At 42.1% G+C, this 25058-nt stretch overlaps 1 protein-coding gene across 2 annotated transcripts; it reads left to right on the top strand.

Moving 5' to 3' along the window:
• The first annotated feature begins 1677 nt into the window (after window positions 1-1677).
• FBXO9 (F-box protein 9) lies at window positions 1678-23637 on the top strand. 2 transcript variants are annotated; one of them, XM_079935703.1, is made up of 13 exons: window positions 1678-2427; window positions 5415-5501; window positions 7905-8060; window positions 10221-10278; window positions 11708-11807; window positions 14043-14173; window positions 15194-15308; window positions 17836-17954; window positions 18152-18242; window positions 18858-18953; window positions 19406-19499; window positions 21059-21210; window positions 23058-23637. In XM_079935703.1, exons 1-13 carry the CDS (start codon window positions 2425-2427, stop codon window positions 23164-23166), a joined length of 1311 nt encoding a protein of 436 aa, XP_079791829.1. In that variant the 5' UTR covers window positions 1678-2424; the 3' UTR covers window positions 23167-23637. The 2 variants fall into 2 exon arrangements, with proteins under 2 accessions (XP_079791829.1, XP_079791830.1); XM_079935704.1 differs by lacking the exons at window positions 1678-2427; window positions 5415-5501; window positions 7905-8060 and adding an exon at window positions 8218-9526.
• The last annotated feature ends 1421 nt before the right edge of the window (window positions 23638-25058 follow it).

Raw genomic sequence — 25058 nt, 5'->3', positions numbered from 1 at the left:
ATATCAATTTTCTCTCACTATCTTTGTTTTTGAATTCTAATAACCGAGAAGATTGTTTTTTCTAGGAAGAATCTAGGCAAAAGGCCTGAATCCCTCTTTCTTCTTGCTTCTGTTGAAGAAACCTACAAGATACAGGACAAACTTCCTTAGACTTCCTGTCTCAAATGGGAAAGGGTCATCTGGCCACTTGGCAAACGTATAACATTTATCTACCTTCATGTTTACCTATATAACACCCAAACCATATGGCAAATGAAAATTGAACGTCATTGTCAATGAAAAGATAGGGAGACAGGAGGCAGCCTGACAAATCATATACTACTCCCAGAAAAAGTGATTTTTAAAGTATTTAAAATGATCAGTTTTAGTCAAATTCAGTTGTCCAAGCAACTGGCAAATGGCCTGTCTTGATCTACCTTTAACAAGGGTCCATTGGGCTAGTAAGTGGCTTAGGTCCATAGTCCTAGCCTCGGGAAAATTATAACCACGTATTACATAATATGATGAGATAATACAACACTGTAAAGAAGCCTAGTGGATACAGTGGATACTGACCTAAAATTGAAAATTAGTAGCTATGAAACATAACAGCGTTTTAATAAAATAGGTGCTCAATTTATTGATAAAAATACGTATTATTTTATTAAACTTTTTTGTTTATTTACTAGAATAATAGAAATCATCTGTGCTAACTAAGCATTCAACAAGTTTAATGAAATAGACTCGTTCTGAAAATATTTCAATACCCCATTCCTCATTTGCAAAACTGATCTTTTGTATTCATTAGTCACATATAACATTTTCTTCTATTATAAATCCATACATCTAATCTTTCTCCCGATTTAAATTTCAAAATACAATTTAAAAGAGGTCACTGGGAGGAAAATCATCCTTAACAGACCTAAGCCCTAGTCTCTTTTAAAAACTGAAAACTAGTAAATTTTTAGTCCCCGTTAAACAAGAATGTACTTTTTATAGGTAGCTGACTTAGGATGCAAATGAAAAACCCATCGGAAGGGTGGATTCTAATATTACAAGACAGCAGTTGGGGCTTCCTTATTGTAGCTCACCATTCTGCACCCCTCCCATTTTTTTTCGCCTCTATTTTCTGAAGAAGAATGTACTGCATTACTAAGATCTAAATAAACACAATAAAAGAAAATAATGGATAAGAGATTTAAACTATTGTGAACTCGTGAGAACCACGAGTAGGATCTTGGAAACCTGATGACTATTAGTACCCCACACCTAGTAGAAACTTTAGAAACTACATAAATGTTTGCTGAATGAAGGTAAGAAGCCCCAAGACTAGGTTTACACAGAGTAGAGAGCATGCAAAATTCAGTATTTAAAACAATGTAAAGTGTGGGAAAATAATACACTGCCTGACAAACAAGAGTGCCTTCTGCGGAAATGAAATCAGGTGTTTGGGCTGTAAGAAGTGGGGTCCGGACGGCAAGTTAGGGCTGGTGCTCTACGCGGAACGGCGGACCGCAAATCCCAGGGCGCTGCGGAATCCGTCTCCGCAGGACTCGGGGTTCGGAGCCGTAGAGCCGCAACGTCCTCCCGCGTTGCATGATGGGATCTGTAGTGAGACGGGCGTTGGGGGGGGGGGCTGTTTTCTCTCCTGCCGCTACTCTCCTGAGCGCCTCTTTTCTCAACCTCCAGGACCGTGTCTTTAAAAAGTTTAGTCGTTATAACAGCCTGTGACGATAGTGGAATTTAACTGTCTCCCTGCAATCCCGGAGTGGGACTCTAACCACAGTCGCCGAGGATGGTGTAGTGACCGTCCCGGGCACCCAATTCGATGCCTTCGGGCCGCTTGCCTTAGGGTCTCAACTCTAAATTTGAGTTAAGTCCTGTTCAAGTTTGCGTAAGTTCACTGAGCCGAATACTAGGCTGAGTTTGGCCTTCGGCACCCCGGGCTGACCTCACCCGGGCTGTCCCTCGCGCACACAGAAAGCGCACGTCCCTAGCCCTCCACAGGGAAGTGCGCGGGCAGCGGAGCAGAGCAGCCCACGCGGGCGGCGGCGGGTCAGCACTGCGCATGCTCGCTGCGCCGGCGCAGGTTTCCGCGGCAGGGGTGCATCTACGCTGCGGCGTCCGGGGTCTCCAGCAGGGTCGAGGCTCCGGTGCGCGCACAGTCCTCGGCTTCGGCGGGCCCCAGGCGTCCCTGCGCTCCGCGAGTCCCCGGCCGCCGCCCCAGCGCGCCGCGATCTGGCCCTCTGCCCTGCGAAAATGGCTGCCGTACGCCGGGCCCGCAGTTACTGCCGCTGCCTGGTGCGCTTCTCCGACCGAGAACTCTGCTAAGTCCCGTTGCAGCAGACGGCAGGAGTAGACACCGGACTCCCGGGGCACCTCCTCGCGGGGGCGGTGCCGAGGGGCGCCGAGAGCCCCTCGGCCGCGGCCGGCTGGCCCGCCAGCATGGTAAAGCGCCGAGGAGCTCGGGCGGGCGGCGGGCGGGACGGCCCGGGCCTGCGGGGAGCCCCGGGGGACGTGGAGAGGGTGAACCTGCGAGGGTTGGGGGCTGCACGGCTACCACCGTACTGGGGCCCTGGCCTGAGGGTGGCGGACAGTGTTAGTCCTGCCCGCTCCCCGGGGTTCCTTCCTGCCGAGCCCCCTAGCTGGGTCTCCAGGTGAGCAGAGCGGGTTTGCTGGACGGCCGAGAATAACGCCTCTCGGCCTGCTGAGGGCATTGAACCGATCTCGTCCCTTTAATAAAAGCGAGCGTAGATTGAGGTGAGCCGTCGCAACATCTGAAAACGGGAGGGAGCCTTGGCAAGTGGAGACACTTGTTGATCGCCGCCCCCCGCCCCTCCAAAACAAAAAGCCTGCCCATGGAGCCGCCGTTCTGACCCCTTAAGGAGTCCTGGGTTTAGGAGACGCCCGCCCCAGGACGCGGCAGTTTTTGGGGCAGGGTTTTGGCTGGCGGTCCTGGTGGCTTGGGGTTGGAGGGATTTTGTCTCATTTCACAGCAGTGAGGGCCCAAGCAGCGTCAGTGCGGTCCAAATGGAGGAACTGAGCAAAGCTCCAGAAATTGACAAAGCAGATTCCATGGGGCTATTGCGTGTTGGCCTATGTAGTCTCTGCCCCATGCTGCTTTGCTTTGGCTTCAAATAAATTGTCGTTCCGAGAAACTAATCTCTGGCTAAAGTTGAGTGATTCAAGAGTGAAATGATCCCAAACTCATTAGCTTATAGTAGACACCCAAGTGTTTATTTAATACACGAATGGTTGAATGAACTTATTTTATGAAGTCAATTTGGTGAATAGAAAAACACTAATTGACTATGCTTTTAAACTTTCAGAAATAGTTCTCTGACCAGGATTAAGCACTTAACTTTCTGTATTTCATTAGTCCCATGTGTAAAACAGTAAAAGGATGAACACATGAGCTACTCTAGTGAAAGGTGATGTTAGGTCCAACTCAGTTATGAAAAACAAAGGGAAAATTTCTGGATGACAGCCAAAGACCTACTTATTTCAAGTGGTATTTGAGTTGAAGAGCATATGGTAAAACCCCAAATTTGATGGTTCTTGTTATTGTCACCATACTGTCAAAATCAAAGTCTTAGTGGATGAGAGCTCTATTAACACAGCCCAGGGGAGAAGATGCTGTCTGTATTATAGGCTTCCTGTCTCCTTACCTCATCCTTGAGATACGCATTATATATCCTCATGGCATTTTATTTGTTAATTCATTTTTTGGAGCACTTACTATCAGCCTGGCATAGTGCCAGACCTCAGATCTTGATGCCAATGCACTGATTTCTAGCGAAAGAGACGAAATCTCAATACAAGTCTTAAGTGCTGTGATACCAGCACAAGTGTAATGGGAAAACCAAAGAGGCAAGTGAAAGGATCAGAATTTGTTTCCTCCTGGGATAATCCCTGAGCTGAATCATGAAGGATGAGTAGCAAGTAGCCAAGTGGAAGAGGATGCAGGCATTCCAGATGCAGAGAGCAAAGCAGCGTGTGCCAAAGCGCAGGGCTGGAGAGAGCAGGGGGAGCTCTTGAAGTCACTTTGGTGGGGCTGTTGGGCTAGAGGTAGAGGCTGAATTACTGAGATACCCCAGGGACCAAGGTCCCCTTCCATTAGCTGTCCTTAGAGTTTATAGTAATAAAGCAGACCCTTATTTGAGAAGAGAGAGAAATACACTTGTTAGATCTATAAACTCAAACCCTTTTATTGTGTAATTTCCCATTACTGATGATCTGAGTAGGAAAAGCTCTCAGCTTAAAGAGACTTAAAAAAATGTATTTGACAGTGCGTTGATGCTCAGATTTTCCAGTTTTCTGGAAGTTCATCCGAGGCTCAGCCTTTCTCTTTTATTTCTCCACTGATTTAGCCTTTCCAGGGTGCCAAGCACTTTACCACGTACTGACTAGTTCACATCTCACAGGCACCTCTGTTGTAAGTCTGGTTGCCAGAGATAAGATAGGGAGCCAGGCTTGTTTGTGTCGTGCTATGAAGTAGTGCAAGTATATCTGGTTGCTGTGCTCAAAGCTAGGTGTTAATACAGACATTTTAGTCCTGGGAACAAATTACAACCCCAATTGGCAATTGTAAAACTTACCGTGTTTGGAATGAGTGAAGTTAAATAGATTTTATTATTTTTATTTCTAACTAACCTTCAAAGTCACTTCCCTGATTGCCACATTTCTTTATAGGACTGAACACTTGAAGTGTTGAGCAAGTCTTATTTGCTAACAAGTGTGTTAGGTTATAGACCACACCTAGGCAACATTTCGTTTTCACTGGAACATAGGATCCAGTTTTATTTAGCAAACATTTATGGAGAATAAAAGGATAAAATGGACAGAAACTGACCTGAGGCTTCTGTTAAGTCCCAAGCCGTGCACAGTAGTTCCAGCCCAGCTTTATTCCACTTTAAGTCAATCCAATATATGAAAATCTGGATTTATAAAAAAAAAAAAAAATGGAAGGAGCTTCTTTACAAAAACCTTCACTCTTACATGTCTTTGATTTGAGTGAGCTTTTCTAGTACATTTAAAATATTATTAGACTAAAGTCATTCACACATTAATAACATTCCAGTTTGTGTAAAGAAGGGACAACCATATATGGGCTCTATATGGTCTTAAGAGATCCATGAAACAAAAACTATTTGAACTCTATACCACCAACTGTTATTTTCTGAAGCAAAGTTGTTCTTTTTAACCACCTACCAAAACATTTTAAGCTGGAGCCCAGTGAAGTTGTTTATTCTACAGTATTAAAAAATTAAAGTGGCAGACTTTTCTGACTGGAATCATTTAACTTACCTGTGAAGAAGATATTTAGAGAGAGGCAGCTGTGTGTTTCACTGGGCAGGTAGCTGAATAGGAGATGTAGGTTACCAGGGAAACCGTGTTTGCTTATTCCTGAGCGTCGTTTGCTTTCCCCCACTCAGGCAGAAGCTGAGGAAGATTGTCATTCCGACGCTGTCAGGGCAGGAGATGAGGATGAAAACGAACGCCCTGCTGAGACAGATTTGCAGGCATGTTTCTTCCTTTGTGCATTTCGTTCTTACTCTGTTGCTTTCCATACATAAGCAGGAGTTGGTCATAATTATGAAGATTCATAGGTTCTTATTTGCATTGAATGTAGCTGTATCTTCATACCGGTTTTTAGAATAGTTAAGTTATGACTATGTTATAGATTTGTTTTTCTGTAAAAAGGAATATCAGTAATTGCTGCTGTGTAATTCAATATGTGGGTTTAAAGTGTTCAAACCAAGGCATAAGCATGACTAAAACCCATCACCTTAAAGAAAAAGATTGACAGATTTGACCTCCTAAAAGTTTAAAACCCATATATAGCAAAAGACCTCCTAAATCAAAAGAAATAATTAACTGGAAAAACTATTTACCATCTAGGGGAAGAGGATTAATATCTCTGATACAGATGTAACATCCTTATAAAAGTAGTAACAACATAGGATAGAAAGATAGGAATGGATAACTAATGGAAAAAATTAATATAAATATTTATGAAACATTAGAAGAGATAATCAGCCTCACTAATAATTTTTTAAAAATACAAATTAAGGGCTTCCCTGGTGGCGCAGTGGTTGAGCGTCCGCCTGACGATGCAGGGGACGCGGGTTCGTGCCCTGGTCCAGGAAGATCCCACATGCCGCGGAGCGGCTGGGCCCGTGAGCCGTGGCCGCTGAGCCTGCGCGTCCAGAGCCTGTGCTCCGCAGTGGGAGAGGCCACAACAGTGAGAGGCCCGCGTACCACAAAAAAAAACAAAAACAGAAACAACAAATTAAAGCAGCAAAGAATTTTTTTTTAAAAAAAGATCAGATTAGTGAATAATGCCTATTGCTGTCCAGGCTCTGAGAACACTCACGCAGTATACATGAAAGCATAAGTTGCTACAGCTTTTTTGCAGGGAAGATTAGCAATATGGATCAAAATGAAAAACATACATTCCCTTTGAACCAGCAATCCTACTTCTGGGAAATTAATCCTAAGGAAATAATAGGGGAAGTGAGTACATATACACATACAAAAATGTTTATTGTAGCATTGTTTATATGGAAGAATGGAGTACAACCTAAATATCCATCACTTGTGTTAAGTAATGATGCATCCATACAGTGAAATATTCTGCAGCCGTTTGAAAGGATAGGGTAGAGCTTTGTGCATCGAAATAGAAAACTATTCATTGTAGTTAGTTAAGTGCTTCTTACTGAATTTGTAATCTTTAGAATACTTGTGCGTTTGGAGTGCACCATCTAGTAGGCGTTAAGAGTGCTGCTAGGACTTCCCTGGCGGTCCAGTGGTTAAGACTCCGCGCTTCCAATGCAGGGGGCTCGGGTTCGATCCCTGGTCAGGGAACTAAGATCCCACATGCTTAAGTCAGAGGTATATGTGTTACATTCGTAATAGGAAGGTGGGAGTCAAAGCAGTGTGCAGAATGTAGAGAAAAATTATTAAAAGCTTTCATGTTTTAAATCTGTACTCTTTTTTTAAAAAGCCAGCACTAATATATACAATCCAATTACCAATGTCCTTTGGGGGGAAGGGCATCCCAGGTTGGGTTCCCAGAAAGCAGACTCCGAGGTGGGTGTAAGAGGTTTATTAAGCAGTGCTCTTGGAGTCAGCACCTGTGCCAGGGAGGCAGGGAGGGAAGCCTGAGGGGGTTGGGGGAGCTGGACTGCCCTGCAGTCTCAGTGGACCAGCTCAGTTAATCCTGCGGAAGTTCCGAGGACTTCCTCAGAGCGGGGGAAGAATGACCTTTCAGAGCGGGGTCTTTGATCACTCTCGTTGATCAGTCGTTGGGTGGGGAGCACTTGGGAAGGGGTGTGGTCTCCCTGAGGCCCTACTTCAGGGCGAGGGCTGAGGGCTGTTCTTCTGTGGCACTCCCAGCAGTTCCTAATGGGGGGGTCTGGGCAGCACAGCAGAGCCCGCCACAGAGGGGGTTTCACTTTTTCTATGTTTAGATTCTTTTTAATGATATGTGTTAGAAAAAATAATTACTTTTAAAAAAGAGAAAGGTTATTAAAAGAAAGACTTGGGGCTCGCATACAGGATTTTGAGGTGATGTATTCCAAGGGAAGAAATGTTTGAAAGCATCTAAGTTCAGTCCCTAAGTGATGGCTTACATTTTCGATTCCAATTAAAATTTGATTTTCTCATACCATTAGATTTCTCCTGTATAGAGAATCTTATTTTAGGCAAAATTTCACAATTTCTTCAAAGTCTTAAGCAAAAAATTATCTTGGAGGATAACAGGTATTTAATGGTAGTATTCAGTAATTTAATAATTTAAAGACAGTGTTTTCTTATCTTAGCATATGTGTATGTGTGGACATCGGTGTTGGACCTATTGACAGATTGTTCCAGAGTTGAGCTCCTCTTCCTTGGGGGGTCCTGAAACATTCTTCTTCCCTCAGGCACAACTCCAGAGGTTCCGAGCTCAGTGGATGTTTGAACTTGCCCCAGGTGGAGGCTCGAGCAGTTTAGAATCTCGACCTTGGAGAGCAACGAGAGGCTCTTCACAGAGAGCAGCAGACACCAGAGGAAAGCAGGAGCTGGCAAAAGAAGAAAAGTTAAGTGTTAGGGGCGTTGTACTTGGAAAGATGGTGACAAGTGTGCCAGGGTGTCCATCCCTCACCACTTTTTGTAGGCCTTTGGATGACACATTACTCCTTCTTTCCTGCAGGTATACAGTCTTGCCGGAACTCTTTGGTAATATACACCCCTGAGATTCACCTGGTCTAAAAGACAGATGCCTCTGAATCTGTTTAACAGAAGCCCGAAAGGGGAAAAAATTGGTTTAAATGTTAACACCTTCCCAAAGGTCATAATGCAATATTTTGTTATATTTTGAGTTGAACAGATTTATAGTGATGCAGTAATTACTTCCTTATCCTGGAAAATTTTGAATGCTTTCTAATGGTTCACCTCTTTCCTAGTGCTTGTTCACACAAAGTACACTCAACCCACCATTTCAGTTTTCACAACAGTTGTCCCTCTGTGTCCGGGGATGCTCACCTTCCTTGTATGAAACGGTGTAGCATTTGCGTGTAACCACGCACATCCTCCAGTATACTTTAAATCATCTCTAGATTACTTGTAATACCTAGTACAATGTAAATGCTCTGTAAATAGTTGTAAGTGCAGTGTAAATGCTGAGTAAATAGTTACCATTGCGCAGCAAATTCAAGTCTTGCTTTTCAGAACTTTGTGGAACTCTTTTCAGATATTTTTGATCTGCAGTTGGTTGAATCCGAGGATGCAGAGAGAGGGATGTGGAGGGCTGACTGTATCCTGTTACTCCACAGGGGTTGTCATCTTCATACCATCAGACCCAAGTTTTTCTTTACAAAAATTTGCCGTTTAATAATCGACATTACCATGATAACTAAAAACTTTCATATTTGTTTTGTTTCATTTTAATTTTGAAATAATCACAGATTCATAGCACACGGGAGTCCTGTGCACCCTTCCCATCCTCCCTTGACGGTGACACCTTCCGTAGCTAGACTTCTAGGAAGTAGACCTTGGTACAGTCCACAGAGCTTATTCAGGTTTCCAAGCACTTCACTGTCTGTATGTGTATAAATAGTTCTCTGCAATTAGCTGTGTAGCTTCATGTAACCATCACCACAATCAAGATACAGAACTGTTTTGTCACCACAGGGCTCCCTCTTGCTACCTTGATAGTTATACGCTCTCTTGCCCACCTCCTCCCCAGCCATTCCTAACCACTGGCAGCCCCTATGCTGGCCTCCATTTCTATAATTTTGATATTCAAAAAGTGTTGTTTAATTCCTTTGAGGTCTGTCCCAGTTGTTGTATGTGTCAGTAGTTTGTTGCTTTTTACCGCTTAGTCGTGTTGCATGGTGTTCACGTACCCCACTTTGTTTGACCACTCACCTGCCGAGGGACATTTGGGTTTTTTCCAGTTTGGGGCTATTATTACTAGAACTGCTATGAATATTCATATGCAGGTTTTTGCATGAACATGAGTTTTCGTCCCTCTGGCCTAAGAGTGCAATTGCTAAGTTGTATGGTAAGTGCATCTTTGATTAAAAGAAACTGCAAACTGTTTTCCAGAGCGTCTGCACCATTTTCCCTCCAGCAGTGTATGATTGATCCAGTGTCTTCACATCCCCATCACCATTTAGAGTTGTCATTACTTTTTTTTTTTTTTGCGGTCCGCGGGCCTCTCACTGCTGTGGCCTCTTCCGTTGCGGAGCACAGGCTCCGGACGCGCAGGCTCAGCGGCCATGGCTCACGGGCCCAGCCGCTCCGCGGCATGTGGGATCCTCCCGGACCAGGGCACGAACCCGTGTCCCCTGCATCGGCAGGCGGACTCTCAACCACTGCGCCACCAGGGAAGCCCTTTTCATCCTCTTAACAGGAAATTTCACAGAGCAGAAGTTTTAATTTTGATGAGGTTTAATTTATCAGTTTTTCCTTTTATAGATTGTGCTTTTGGTGTCAAGTATAAGAACTCCTCGCCCAAGTCTCCCAGATTTTCTTTCTTTTTTTTCTAAAAGTTTTTAAAGTTTCACTTTTAAGTCCTTGATCCATTTTCGAGTCACTTTTTATGTAAGCTATGAAGTTGAGTTTGACATTCATTGTTTTGCCTGTGGATGTCTAACTGCTGTAGCACCATTTGTTGAAAAGGCTATCCTTCTACCACCCACGCTCACTTTTAGTACAGATTTTCAGAAATTGTTTTTCACTGTTTATTTTTATAGGCTCGAGAACTCTTCCTAAAAGCAGTAGAAGAAGAACAAAATGGAGCTCTCTATGAAGGTAAAAACTCAGGTCCCAGGATCATCTTGTCTTGACAGTTTTGAATAAGAACTCTTTGCTATTCACCAATTTTTTAAAAAATAAGAATATATTTATACAGAACATCAGTCTCTATATTTGATATTGATTTTTAAAAAATAAAAATTGTATTTTTATATAACCTGTCTCTCTCCAAAAAATATTGCTGAGAAACATCTCATATTGGTAGGATTAGTCAAATAACCTTTTTCTACATTTGGGGTTTAGTATTTATTCTTCATTATTAAAGTCTTAAAAATACTGTTGCTTATTGAAAAATAGCAGGATATGCCGTTGAAAAAATAGGATATGCGCCTTTTGTAGGTGAACGTTATTTCAGAGGAGGAGACTATGAAGGGTAGATGGAGGAACATGTACATGCTTTCTAAATTCTAATGTACATTTTAGAGAAGGAATACTCTTCAGCCTTATTGTCTCTTTTATTAGGCCAGTAGAAATGTGTAAGTAAACCAAGTGGTGGGGCTGTTTACCAGATTAGGTTTGTAATTAGGCTTTCATTTCCTGATAGAAAAGCTGTTAATTGGGGCATGGAAAAAAATGCTAGCACTTGAGTGGTTCGAAAATGCCCCCCAAATAACATTTTCAAAATTACTGCATTTATTTGCAAGTTTCTTCTAGGGGTATTTTCACTCTGAGATATGAAAAGGGCCCAAATGGTGGTATCCTGCCACAGTCTTGATTAGCCTGTGAGGTTCCTGTGTCCGCGTAGTTTACAGTCACTCACCCAGAGCAGCAGAACACGGCAGAGTGGACTGAACTGAGTGGGCTTCATCTGTGGGGAAAGAACTAGTCAGCTTCTGCAGCCCCAAGTTCTGTGGTATGTCTCTGTGGGAGAGACTGCTCAGTGTTCTAGTTCTAAACCTCCTGGCCAGCAGATGGATTTAAAACAGGTTTTATAGGTTACTTAGCTAAATAAGAGGCAGCTGGACTAAAGGAAGTTGGATTTGAAGAATAAATTCCAGTAAATTCCAGAAAACCCTTCTCCTTATTCTACTCAGGAGGAAACGTTTTATTTTCTGCATCCTAGGAAGAAGTTTGCTTAAAGGTGTTTTTGTTGGGGCTGCAGCAGTGGCATTTTCAAAGCACAGAGAAAGACAGCCACATATAAGATCATTTCTGACAATATGTGAGAGGCAGAGGGAAAAGATGGGCTAAAAGATAAGAGTAAAATGCAACATCTTAAGTTTCTGTAACGTGAGAGCTTTAGAAAAAGATTATTTCTGACTAGTAGGGTTTGGAAATAAGTTTGCTGACTGCGACTGTTGCATGTAGAAAAAGGGAATTTGGCTGTTTGTAAAGAAAGTTACCAAATTAAACCACAGTTAGGGTAATCAAAGGAAATGACAAAAATGTGTGGTCATAGCTAATTTAGCTTTATTTTTTCTTTTAGCCATCAAGTTTTATCGTAGGGCTATGCAACTTGTACCTGATATAGAGTTCAAGATTACTTATACCCGGTCTCCAGATGGTGATGGCGTTGGAAACAGCTAGTGCGTACATAATTTGATAGACAGTAATATATAGAGTTTGTTAAAGTTAAGCGTCTTTGCCCTGTTGACTCTTAACATGATAATGATAAGAAGACGGTGCTAATTCTGTTGTTATATAGTCTTTAATGTAAAGACTTGTGTATAAAGTTGTAGAAATTTTTTAATTAGGGAAATTTTAAGAGTAAAATATAGAAATGCATATTTTAAACAGGTGTAACAAAAATTAGGTGATGAAAGAGTTTTTTTTAAAAATAAAAGCAGTGATTACTGAAAGGAGTAAATTAAAGGACACATTTCAACTTTCTGAAACGTATAAAGTCAAAACTATTAAAACGTGATCAGGGCAAGCCTGAAAAATGTTAATGGTTGAAATTGGGTACATAGTGTTTTATTACACTAGTCTTTCTCCTTTTCTATCCGTTTGAAATAATACATTTTTTAAAAGGCTTTTTATTAGGAAAATGCTGGACTCTAACCAGACTTTGTTGTAGATAGAATACTGTTAAGACTGTAACATTTGTTTAAAAACACGGGCAAGACATAAGCGCTCCTAAAAAAAACCAAAGAAACTGTGTTTCATTGTACAGATGCCATTGGCATCACAGTCATGGAGTAGCATTGACTGTTTATATGGACAGAGACCAAGAGAATATATTTTTAAGCGAATACTTTTGAAGCTGTGTGTAAAACAATTATAAAATTGTATTGGCTTAACCCCTCTCTCTCCCAAAGCTTATAGTAAAAGGGAAGGGAGTCTGTCCCCACAAAAGGATGTCAGGTTTAAAATGAGCAGTACATAGAAAAATAGAATTTTGGTGATGAGATATTATATTAGTTCTGCCATGAAACAATTAAGAGGTTACCTTTATCGATAACTTAGCGCTGATCGCCAGTGCTGTTTAACTGCTTATGGTATTAACACTTAAGCTTTGGCTAAGCCGTATTAAAAAAATCCTGATGAAGTCAGCATTTATTGTCTGTTTGGGGCTAATAATATTGTTCACTAAATTAGATTTAATAACGTGAGGTAGTTCATACTCAAAAGGACTCATTGGGGCTTTTTCTAAACCTTCTTTGAATTTGGGTAGAGTCCTTCAGACCCAGCTCTGAGCCAGTTTGATAGACGCCAAGGGCTGTTGAGAAAGGTTGTATTAAAACATTAAAGGAACATTTCTTTCTCTCCCGTCCTGTTACACAAACCCAGATGCTATGAAAGTTCTTTAAGGGTACAGTTTATTTTCTTAACAGACTTAACAGGCCCTAAAAGCCTCTGCTATTTTTTTTGCCTTCTGTAAAAAGCTGGTAGCATAGCCCTGCAGTCCATCTAGCCTCAGCCGCATGTGCCCTTTGTTGTCTTATAATAAGCCCTTCCTGGTTTTCTAACTGCATCCTCATCCAACCTTTTTGTAAGTCTGACCATTTTTAAGGTTACTGTTAGCAAAAATGGAAAGCTGTATATTTTTCTAGAACTCTAGCTATGTATTTGTTCATACTGATAAATTATTTGTGGACCCAGCTTTTTAAAATTACATATTTTCCTCTCTAAAGGTAGGGTGATAAGGCACATACGTTAGAAAACCCTTGGTAAGTAAGCACCTCAGATAACATTTGTATGTTTTATTTTTATCCAGTTACAATGGATTGTGGTCACTTAAAAGGATATATTTACATAAGATTTTTAAAAATCATTTGAAAGTATCTTTTTACTAATTCATGAAATCTCTATTTGCCATAAAACTAATTAATTAAATCTCAACACCTGTATCCAAAAATTTAAATTCTTTCTCTGTGGGAATTAAAATTGCTGAAGCTTTTTTCTTCAAAAAGTTGGTATGGTACTCCTTTGCAAGGCAGGGTAACCATTTATCATATTAAAAAAAAAAGTAGTGAGGGGCTTCCCTGGTGGCGCAGTGGTTGAGAGTCCGCCTGCCGATGCAGGGGACGAGGGTTCGTGCCCCGGTCCGGGAAGATCCCACATGCCGCGGAGCGGCTGGGCCCGTGAGCCATGGCCACTGAGCCTGCGCGTCCGGAGCCTGTGCTCCGCAACGGGAGAGGCCACAACAGTGAGAGGCCCGCGTACAGCAAAAAAAAAAAAAAAAAAAAAAAAGTAGTAAGAAGTTTGCTTTTGGATGACTTTTTCTAAAGCAGATTTTGAAAGTACTGTGGAAAATCATTTTCTAAGCTGTGTTGTGTAGACTGTGGCACTGCGTTCACTCACCTCCCTTATTTTCTCAGCATCGAAGATACCGATGATGACAGCAAGATGGCAGACCTCCTGTCCTACTTCCAGCAGCAGCTCACGTTTCAGGAGTCTGTGCTCAAACTGTGTCAGCCCGAACTTGAGAGCAGTCAGACTCACATATCAGGTGTGACTTCGTGGTCGTTATAACTCAGTGAGAAATACTTTTCCTTAGATTTACGTTTTCCAAACTTACAAGGTCAGATAGCTTGTCAGACAGTTGCTCTAGTTCAAAGTATGGTGGGAGATCTAATTATAATTAATTTGTGCATACTGATAAGCTTTTCAAGATCCGAAGTAGAGTGGAGTTTGTAGCACAGTTGTTAAAGGGTGCCATTCTTGGGCTTCCCTGGTGGCGCAGTGGTTGAGAGTCCGCCTGCCGATGCAGGGGACGCGGGTTCGTGCCCCGGTCCGGGAAGATCCCACGTGCCGCGGGGCGGCTGGGCCCGTGAGCCATGGCCGCTGAGCCTGCGCATCCGGAGCCTGTGCTCCGCAACGGGAGAGGCCATAGCAGTGAGAGGCCCGCGTACTGCAAAAAAAAAAAAAAAAAAAAAAAGGGTGCCGTTCTTTTTTCAGTGATGCTCTGCGAGGGTAAATGTGTGAGTTGGGGCGGCCCTCAGGAAACCGGAGGAACAATGGCACCATCAGGCACTTCAGCCAGGTTGGACGGTAGTCCTGAGATGGGCTGAATGTTTAAAAATTGATGGGGTTTTTTCTTTTCATATGTTAAATGTTGTTTACTTAGCTATGGGACTTTCCAGAGGAGGACAACTGAAAATTTCCAAGGAGATGGAAGTCATTTTTTAATGTTAACAAATGCATACGCACGCATACATACTAGACTATTTTTCTAACATATCCATTTTTATGTATCTTGATGATGAAATGATCTTCCAAGGGAAAGGGGTACTTTATAAAAATACTTTTGGATCTGTTCAATACTGAAAAAACAAAGATATTTTGTGTCTTGATGTTAGGAACCATTATTACTTCTGGGTAGTTAAATATACTTGTGCTGTAGCTCTGAGCAGTACTGAAGGTGCGGTTTATAAAATTTAAGGAATACATAAAGATATCTGCAGGGAGAACGTGACAGCAGAGTGATGTATAGGAAGGAGAGTCACTGAGAGAATAGTTTCCTTTGCAGCGCTGCCGATGGAGGTCCTGATGTACATCTTCCGATGGGTGGTGTCGAGCGACCTGGACCTCAGATCGTTAGAGCAGTTGTCACAGGTGTGCAGAGGATTCTATATCTGTGCCAGGTACTTACTGTTTTTTTTTTTTAAGCAACTCTGTCAGTGGTGAAAAACATATCAACAAAGTGAAAAGACAACCAATGGACTGGGAAAAAATATTTGCAAACCATATATCTGATAAGAGGCTGATATCCAAAATGTATAAAGAACTCATACAACTCAATTGCAAAAAACCCCAAATCTAATTAAAAAATGGGCAAAGGACCTGAATAGATGTTTTCCCAAAGAAGATGTACAAATGGCTAACAGGTACATGAAAAGTTGCTCAACATCATTAGTCATTAGGGAAATGCAAATCAAAACCACAGTGAGATATTAGCTCATGCCTGTTTGAATGGCCATCATCAAAAAGACGAGATAAATGTGGATGTAGAGGAAAGGAAACCCTTTCACACTGTTGGTGGGATTATGAATTGGTATAGCTACTACGGAAAACAGTATGGAGGTTCTTCAAAAAATTAAAAATAGATCTACCATATGATCCAGCAGTTCCACTTCTGAATATATATCCAAAGGAAACAAAAACACTAACTCTGAAACATATCTGCACCCCATGTTCATAGAAGCATTATTTACAATAGCCAAGACATGGAAGCAACCTAAGTGTCCGTGGATGGATGAATGGATAAAGAACATGTGGTATATATAAACAATGGAATATTATTGAGCCATGAAAAATGCAGAAATCCTACCATTTGTGACAACATGGATGGACTCTAAAGGCATTATGTTAGGTGAAATAAGTCAGAGAAAGACAAATGCTGCATGATCTTACTTACATGTGGCATCTGCATAGAAAAGGAGAATAGACTTGTGGTTACCAGAGGTGGGGGAGGGAAGAAGGTGGTCAAAAGGTACAAATAAGTACTAGGGATGTAATGTGCAACATGGTGACTATGGTTACCATCGCCATATGATAGAGAGTTGTTAAGAGAGTAGACCCTAGGAGTTCTCATCACAGGAGACCTTTTCTTCTTATTGTATCTGTATGAGATGATGGATGTTCACTAAACCTATTGTGGCTTATTTCACAATAGATGTAAATCAGACCATTGTGCTGTACACCTTAAATTTTTACAGTGATGTGTGTCAAATATTTTTCAGTAAAATTGGGAAAAGAGCTATACTTTTAAAATCTGGTTATGTGAAGAATAATCATAGTTTAGAGTAACTTTATTTAAGACAGGTAATCCTTTATGAATGTCTTATATAAAAATAAATACTTTATCCTTAGCATCTAGAACTTTTTTTATAACTTTATGTAGTTCTTAAAATTCAGATGCCTTGTTTTTAAATAACCTAATTTCATTTGGAGTCTTGTGTTTTGGGTAAAACATTTGAATTACTTCAAAGCCTTTGGGTTTTTTTTTGGTGATTCTGTGTGCATTTCTGTTTAACAAGTACCTATCAAGCACCTAGTGGATTGACCCAGCCTTTTGAAATTGGGGTCTCTAGCACTGTTATTCCATTAATTTTCCTTTTAATTACACATGAGAAAACAAAAAGGGAATTAAGAAAATAAATTTTCAGGGGTAGGATAATATTTGGTTATAAAAGTATTTGTTAAAAGAAAAAAATTTAAATACGTTGCAATGTAAATTTGGGCGGTTTATCTCTTTTTGCAGTCTGGCTTCAATATAAGTAATTCCTACGTCTTTAAAACGGAATGTTTTCAGTTAAAGATAGCGTTAAAGATGGCGTTAAAATTATTTTGAGTTGTATTAGAACCATGTCAGTTGCGTCGCTTTTTGCAGTAATCCCATGACAAAGTCTTGTTAGGGTTAGGGTTGGTGCTGTCTTCGTAACTGACCTCCAGTCTGACTGTTTCGCTGTTTCTCCGAGTACCATTCTGGCTCAGCCACCATTAGGCCTGGTCTGGATTATGGCATTGGCATCTTGTGTGGTCTCTGGGCTTCCGCTCTTACATACCGGGAGCACATTCTCCGTAGACCACCAGTCACCTTTTAAAAGCATCAGTCATGCTCAGAACCCTCCAGTGGCCTCCACTTCACTCAAAGGGCCACTCCCGCCTGTAGACCACTACGTCACCTGCCCCTGCCCGCCTCTTCACGCACGTAGTCTGCATTTCACCCAGTCACTCTGCTGCAGCCGCATGATCCTTCTCGCTCCTTGTTGAACGTGCTGGCCACACTCCAGCCCTTGGGCCTTGCATGCTGTGGCTTCTGCCAGGATACCCTTCCTCGTCACCGTAGACACCTGCCCAGAAACAAATAGTCTCTGTTTCCCCACCACCATCGTCCTGGTCCTTTTACTCTGCTTTGTTTCTTTTTGTACTGAGCACACTACCTAAAACTTTTCTCTCGTTTTCTTCTCTTTTGTTTGCTTTCCCTGTAAAAGAGCAGGGCCTTTGCCCTGTCCGTCAGTCTGTCCCCAGTGCCCAGGACAGTGCCTGGCCGGCACTCAACCAATATTGCTGAATAGAAGATGGCTGGTGGCAGGAATGTTTCTCATGTCTGAGTGCGGATAGGGACTCACCTGTTATATGTACTGATGTTGTGCTTTTATTACCTAGAGATCCTGAAATATGGCGTTTGGCATGCTTGAAAGTTTGGGGCAGAAGCTGTATTAAACTTGTTGCATATACATCCTGGAGAGAGATGTTTTTAGAAAGGCCACGTGTTCGGTTTGATGGTAAGTTGAACTGTTTAGAGCAATGGTGACCTGTTGTGCTGATTTTGAGAAATACACAGTCTTAATTTTCTATAACAGAGCAGAGTACTATAAGTATATTTAAAGGAAGCCACAATAAAAACAAAACTGGGAACATGTTACATGGTTGTAAAAGTTTTTTATTATGTTCTTTTTAAAAAACCTGTTTCTTTTTATAGGAGTGTATATCAGTAAAACCACGTATATTCGTCAAGGGGAACAGTCTCTTGATGGTTTCTATAGAGCCTGGCACCAAGTGGAATATTACAGGTACAACTGTAGTAAACTGAGTGAGTGAAAAATTCTCTCTCTCCAAGTATTGGTTCGTTAGTTATTGGACATCTGTTCTTTGTGGCTTTTGCATTTATCCACAAAATGGCCCTCAGTATTTTCATCCGGTGTTATAACAGGAACTGCACTCAAAGAACCAGTAGGTTAAGATAAATCAGTTAATTCCTCCTGGGCTCTAAACCTAAGAATCACTATGAAGTCACTTTAGAGCTCCTCCGTGTCTTCTGCCTTGTCAGGTAGCTTGTGCTGTTACTCAGGCTTATTGTTCACCAGATACTAGTGTCACTGAGAAACGAGTAAGCTATGGTAACTGCCCTGTAATAGCATTGGGCCTCGCTTTCGTTTGACATTAGTTAGTGCTTTGGGGAAAAACACACAAATGCTTTGGTTCTCTTCTGCTGGCCTCACAGGTCATGTTTGTGTCAATGATGTTTTGCCACTTCTTTGGCCCACGGTATTTCCATTCTGGATGGATGACATTTCCATTCCGGATGCGCAGGCTCAGCGGCCATGAGTAAATAGGTTTCGGTACCAGTAAATAAGGATGTGTTTTCTATTTGCATGTGGTGTTTTGGTGTTTTCCTTGTTCCACAGGTACATAAGGTTCTTCCCAGATGGCCACGTGATGATGCTGACCACCCCTGAGGAGCCCCAGTCCATTGTTCCGCGTTTAAGAACCAGGAATACCAGGTAGTGTCTTTCTGTAGTTTTCTATCCAGTCTAAATTTTAGGTGGTAACTTGCAGATTATGTAACTTAATACTGGATTAAAGAAGCAGTCATCTGGGGCACTTGTGAAAAGTACCAATCGTGGGAATTCCCTGGCAGTCCATTGGTTAGGACTTAGCAGTTTCACTGCTGAGGGCCCAGGTTCAATCCCTGGTTGGGGAACTAGGACCCCACAAGCTGTATGCAGCATGGCCAAAAGAAAAAAAAAACTCAACTGATCCCTGGGCCTCTCCTCAGAGATGTCCCTTCCGTAGGTCTGGGGCCTCGGAGACTAGGCTTACTCACATCCTAGCTGATTGCCCTCAGGCAAGTTGAATAAACACTTCTAACTAACCCATTACCTTCTCGATTACTTAAATAAATACACATTACGGATTAATAGATTTAAAGTGTTGGGTTTTTTTTAATTTTTAGAACTGATGCAATTCTACTGGGTCATTATCGCTTGTCACAAGATATAGACAATCAGACGAAAGTATTTGCTGTGATAACTAAGAAGAAAGAAGAAGTGAGTATGCAAGGTGGAATTGGCAGTTTTCCTTTTAATTTTCTTACCCTGCTCATTCAAGCATTCTTGATTAGAAAGGTTAAAAAATACCGTTTTGTAATTTATACAGTATGGGTGTTGACTTACAGCATATCTCTGAGGAGAGCTGGAGGGTTTCTAAAACACAGTTATTTTTTATTGGATCAACTTATTTGTTCTTCTCCAAGTTTCCTCTTCTGGTCCGGGTTTCTTACGCATGAAAACGTAAAGCCAAAGTAACTATTAGTTATTCCTGTGAAATAACTAGTACAGTTATATATGACTATGTTTTTGCTTTTCTCCTTTTGAATCCTAGGAGATTTTCTTCCTAAATGGACTCATAGAGATAATTCTTTCACAAGGATATTTTTAGAATTTCAGTTTGTACTGGAAATAAGCTGAAGTGAGATAATTTCCTTCTTCCTTTTCTTACAAAAGGAAAAAAAAATGCCAAGTAAATACGATGGCTGAATTATTACATTCCAGAGTATTTTAAATTCTCTTAACAGATTAAGGGGCTAATTTTTTCCACAGCTTTTCCCCATGTGCCTTTTTTCAGTCCTGGCTGAAAACGCTAATGTGTACTCAAGAAGTCAGTTGTGAGGTAGTTAGAATAAATACTTGCCTGGTGCTTTTATAGTTAATATAGCTCTTGAATGAAGTTTCTCTTGTGTTAAACTCCCCCTCCCTCCCACCCCCAGCACCATGTATGGGAATAGTTAGGGCGGGTTTCATCTGTGAGTCCTGTGGCCCTCCGCTGTGGCTTCTCTGGCTCCCTCTGGCTCCCGGAATCGGGGGGCAACAGCCTGAGGGGCAGAGTTGCTTGCTGTCACTGTGACCTTGGCCGTGAGTTTACTGAGGTCAGAGCTGGGGAGTCGTGAGGCCCTAGCTGTTTAGATTTTATCTAATAAGAGAGTTTAGGGACTCCCATGCTGATGACCAGTTTTCTCTGCAGAATATGACTCAGTGAAGCCGTGCATAGTGGCGACATTCTGGTGTTTTTAGCAGTACTTACAGAAGTGTGATTCCAGTGAACCTTGTCACATCTATTTCTCCGTTGACTATTTTACTGTTATTGCAAAGGATCAGTTATACTCAGTGTTTTTTCTGCAGCCTTCACCAGCTTATCACTTGCCCTCTTTAAAAATTCCCAAGTGTTTCCGAGTAGAAGGAAATACTAGGCTTAGAGATGGGAGACAGGAACTTTAGTTCGCATCTCTGACACTGGCCCTGGGCTGCCCGCCCTGGGTCCTCATCCTGTCGGCCATCACACGGCAGCGATGCGGTCGCACGTCACACCTGGGGACGTTGAGATGACTGACTGAGATGGTGATGATGGAGGGAAGAGCCTTCTGCGTTTAGAGTCCTTCGTGTATTTCCAGGCACTCGTACACATTCTCAGTCGATAACCAAAATAGCTGTTTACTATGTGCAGATAGTGTGTAACTTAACATGCTTCTGGGGTGTAGCACCATCCATCTCTCTGTCTCTGTCGTGAAGTGAGGCCTCACTGTTGCTCATGCACCTCTCTTCTTTTACAGAAACCACTTGACTATAAATACAGATACTTTCGCCGTGTCCCTGTACAAGAAGCCGATCAGAATTTTCACGTGGGGCTTCAGCTGTGTTCCAGTGGCCACCAGAGGTTCAACAAACTCATCTGGATACATCATTCGTGTCATATTACTTACAAGTAGGCGAATGCAGTAAAAATCCCAAGGTTACAGACTAGACATGTCCTTCCTGTTCAGTTGAGGGACTCAGATAGGGTTTGATTCCTCAGAGTGAACGTTCGATTACAAAGCAAAACCACAGCATAATAATCCTGCAGACGAAGGAAACGGCCAACTGGAAAAAACCTAAAAGTGGACCGGGAAGTGGAGCGTTCCGAGCTCCTGCCCACTGCCCATGGTGGTGCGAGTGGGCACCGACCCCGTGGGGTTGAGAGCAGCTTCCGTGCGTGGGTGGTGCCTGGTCACTAAGCTGTCCGTGCGTGACTTCATTCGTTGGCTTACTCAAGGCAGTTGTAAAGCACCGAGACCTTTTTTCTTCTCCCATGTTTCAGTCTGATCATTTTTCACCTTATTTCCATTTGGTTTATCCCCAGCGATTATACCCAGATTTAAAATAAGTTGTAGTTAGGAAAGTAAGTCTGCTGAAAAGATTTCGTGTGTTCCAAAGCCAAATCTATTAGTGGTTCCTGTTTAAAGTTCTTTGTCCTATGAGTTAGGATTTGCTTGTATGAAATAATTAATGAACAGATGAGAATGTGTGAGAAAGGAACAGCGCAGAAATGAGTAAAGTAAAAAAAAGGAATTAGGAAAGTGAAATGTCAGTTCACGTGGATACAGATCTTAGCTGTTGTTAGGTTTGAAAGAACACCGGTGTGTGCCCGAGGGTCTGCATCCAGTTGAAATCAGAATTCTGAGAGGCAGGTTGTGAGGTCAGCTTCCATTAGCCTCCTTCACAACCTTGACTGCGTTGTTGAAAACTTCCTCTGTCACGTTTCCATCTTACAAATAACTTCCCACTCATCTGGGAGGTCCTGACAGCTGAGAAAGAGCATTTTTCTCTCTTCTCATCCTTACCTCCTGGTCCTGCTATCTTCTTTTTGCTTCTCTGAGTAATTTGTGAAGTGGAATCTTTTTTTTTTTTCTTTTCAAAGAAAGAAACCAAACCCAGAAGTAGAACAAAGCAAATGAAAAGCATCACATCTTAAGAGCAAAAAGTGACGTCATTTGTAACTGCTAATGATCACGTTGACGTCCTTATAATAATATCTATAAAGTCACTTGAATTTTATGTTTTTGTTTATTTCTCCTTTTTTGTTTTTAGGAGAAAATTAAAAGCTGTGGTAATGTAACTCGTCACCTGCTTCCCCAGTAATTCAGCACAATTACTGTAATTGTGCTGTTGATCATGCAAATATGAACTCATTAAATTCTCTTCTAGGATTATAATTCTTTCTAAAATACATTTTAGCAAGAGCTTTACAAAGTCTATAGCCTTTGACTTAGAAATTCTACTCTTAGGGATCTGTTTTGTTCATATTCAAAAATATCACAACATCATTTTTAATTGCCAAATATTGAAACAGCCTACATCTCCAGCAAAAGGAGAATTTAGTAAATGTGGTATAAGCAGACAGTGGAATATTATGCAGCCACAAAAATGGCTTCTGAAGAGTATTTAAGGACGTGAGGAAATGCTTATGTCATAATGTTTTAAAAAGGCAGGATGACAAGTAGAGTATGATCTCAGCAGTAAAGTTTGATAGCAAGGTTGAAGTGCCTGGAAGAAATGCTTCATGAGGCCGTATCTGGGTGATGGGGTGATGAGTGATTTTTCTTTACATTTTTCTAAATTTTTCAAATTTTCTATAATACACTATATTATTTAGAATTGACTGAGATGAATTAAATTTATAACAGGCTAAAGCCTAAAATAAACTCCTCCCCCCCACCACCACCCCAAAAAAGGCAAGGATTTCAAATGAGTTGATATCTCCTGGTAACGAGTGATTCTGTGCTTTCTTTCCAGATCAACTGGAGAGACTGCGGTCACAGCTTTCGAGATCGACAAGATGTACACGCCCCTGCTGTTTGCCAGGGTGAGAAGCTACACTGCCTTCTCCGAGAGGCCCCTGTAGCCCTCACGTCCACCCCTGCCGCGATGCATGGATAAAAGTATATAGAGAAACAGAGCACCTAAGTTATAAATGTACATATATTATATATATATGGAATTGGAACTTATTTTACATTGTTGGAGTTCTTTCAAGAAGAGTATAAATTGATTATTTTTTTTATGTAAAGAGAGAGTTGATTCTTGGGGAGTTTGTTTTGAAATTATTATAAGTTACAGTACATTTACGTTGTGAAAAACCACATGGGATTTAAATCGTGCCCTTTTCAAGCAGATTTCTGAGCAGATTCTGTCGCATAGGTCGTCTTCTGACTGATCAGCCCAGTATTTAAATGCGTCAGGGGAGCACCCCACGGGATCAGCATTTATTTCACGTGTGACGTAGTGTCTCTCACTAAAGGCTCGAAATGTGAACACCTGTTCTGGATTTGTTTGAAACTTTGACCAATAAAGATCATAAATAAATGTTTCTTTCAAGAAAATGTATTTGGACAGCCTTTTTAAAATGTCAGAATGATAAAACAATCCTAAGGTAGCCAGTGAAGGCTTACGAATGAATGAGCGCCTCTTTCGTCTTGGTCTTCATACACAGCCACAGACTATAGTATCTGTACACTGACCCTACCCAGGCCCCCTACAGATACGTGACATTAGGTGAGAAAGGGTGACTCCCTCGGGGCCAGAACTCGTCAACAAGCTCAGCCAATCTTCTTTGTTCCTAAAAGAGCAGGAGTGGATCATATAAACCCAGGCCTAACTCTCTCCAGAACCAAAGTTGGGAGAGGGCCAGCCGCCAAGGGAACTGTACGTTACTGCCCCGGCGGCAACGCTATGGGTAATTTCAGAGTTTGCGTTTGGCACATCTCTACCAGATTCAGGTTCGGTTTTGGTGATTCAAATACAGCTAGAGTCGAGTACCTGTGTACTTTCAGAAGAAAACACCTGCAGCCAGGATTGCTTTCAAGTTCATAGTGACAGTAAAAGATGCTTCGGGGACTCAGCTGGTGGCGCAGTGGTTAAGAATCCACCTGCCAATGCGGGGGACACAGGTTCGATCCCTGGTCCGGGAAGATCCCACATGCCCCGGAGCAGCTAAGCCCGTGCGCCACAGCTACTGAAGTCGGCGTGCCTAGAGCCCGTTAGCCACAACTACTGCAGCCCGTGCGCCTAGAGCCCGTGCTCCGCAACGAGAAGGCACCGTGGTGAGAAGCACACACACTGCAACGAAGAGTAGCCCCCACTCACCGCAACTAGAGAAAGCCCGCGTGCAGCAACGAAGACCCGACGCAGCCGAGAAAAAAAAGATGCTTCGTAAGTTCCCACAGTTCAATGTGGGGCAGGCCTTTTAAAAAGCTAATATATGTTATGTTAAAGATGAAAACCGGACTTCCCTGGCGGTCCAGTGGTTAAGACTTCACGCTTCCAATGCAGGGGGTGCAGGTTCAAACCCTGGTCAGGGAACTAAGATCCTACGTGATGCGTGGTGCAGCCAAAAAAGATGAAAACCCCCCATCCGGTGTGTGTTTAGGAAGAAAAAGTTCCATTTAGTTTGGCTTTTTGCAGCAATCTGAGAAATGAGAAATGTGGGCATGTCACAGGAAAGTGTAAGCCGGTGGATGCCGTGTGCCACGCTCAACCTCGCTGGGATGGGTGAGCCAAGACCGGAGCTAATTAACTCCCACTTAATCTTAGGCTCAGCACCTCTGTGACACATTCCTTGATTCCACCAGCAAGTGTCCCTTTGCTGCGTTTTCAAAACACCCCACGTTCCCGCCATCCCAGCAGGTATCACACTTCTAATTTTTGTACATGTCAGTGTCCCTCGATAAAACTGGGTTCTTTTAGGACAGGGGCTCTTTCTCTTCAATTCCTGATCCCAAAGCACCTCTGTGCTGT

Source organism: Stenella coeruleoalba, assembly GCF_951394435.1.
Source record: "Stenella coeruleoalba genome assembly, chromosome: 10".
Lineage (NCBI taxonomy): Eukaryota > Metazoa > Chordata > Mammalia > Artiodactyla > Delphinidae > Stenella > Stenella coeruleoalba.
Note: the sequence above shows the minus strand (reverse complement) of the source record. Positions and strands in the feature narration are given on the sequence as shown.

What these genes read in the sequence shown, in the direction of transcription:
- FBXO9 (XM_079935703.1), top strand. An exon ending in CTGCTGAGACAGATTTGCAG is followed by an intron (nt 5,502 to 7,904) that starts GCATGTTTCTTC and finishes TTCTTCCCTCAG; the next exon opens with GCACAACTCCAGAGGTTCCG. An exon ending in AAATGGAGCTCTCTATGAAG is followed by an intron (nt 10,279 to 11,707) that starts GTAAAAACTCAG and finishes TTTTTCTTTTAG; the next exon opens with CCATCAAGTTTTATCGTAGG.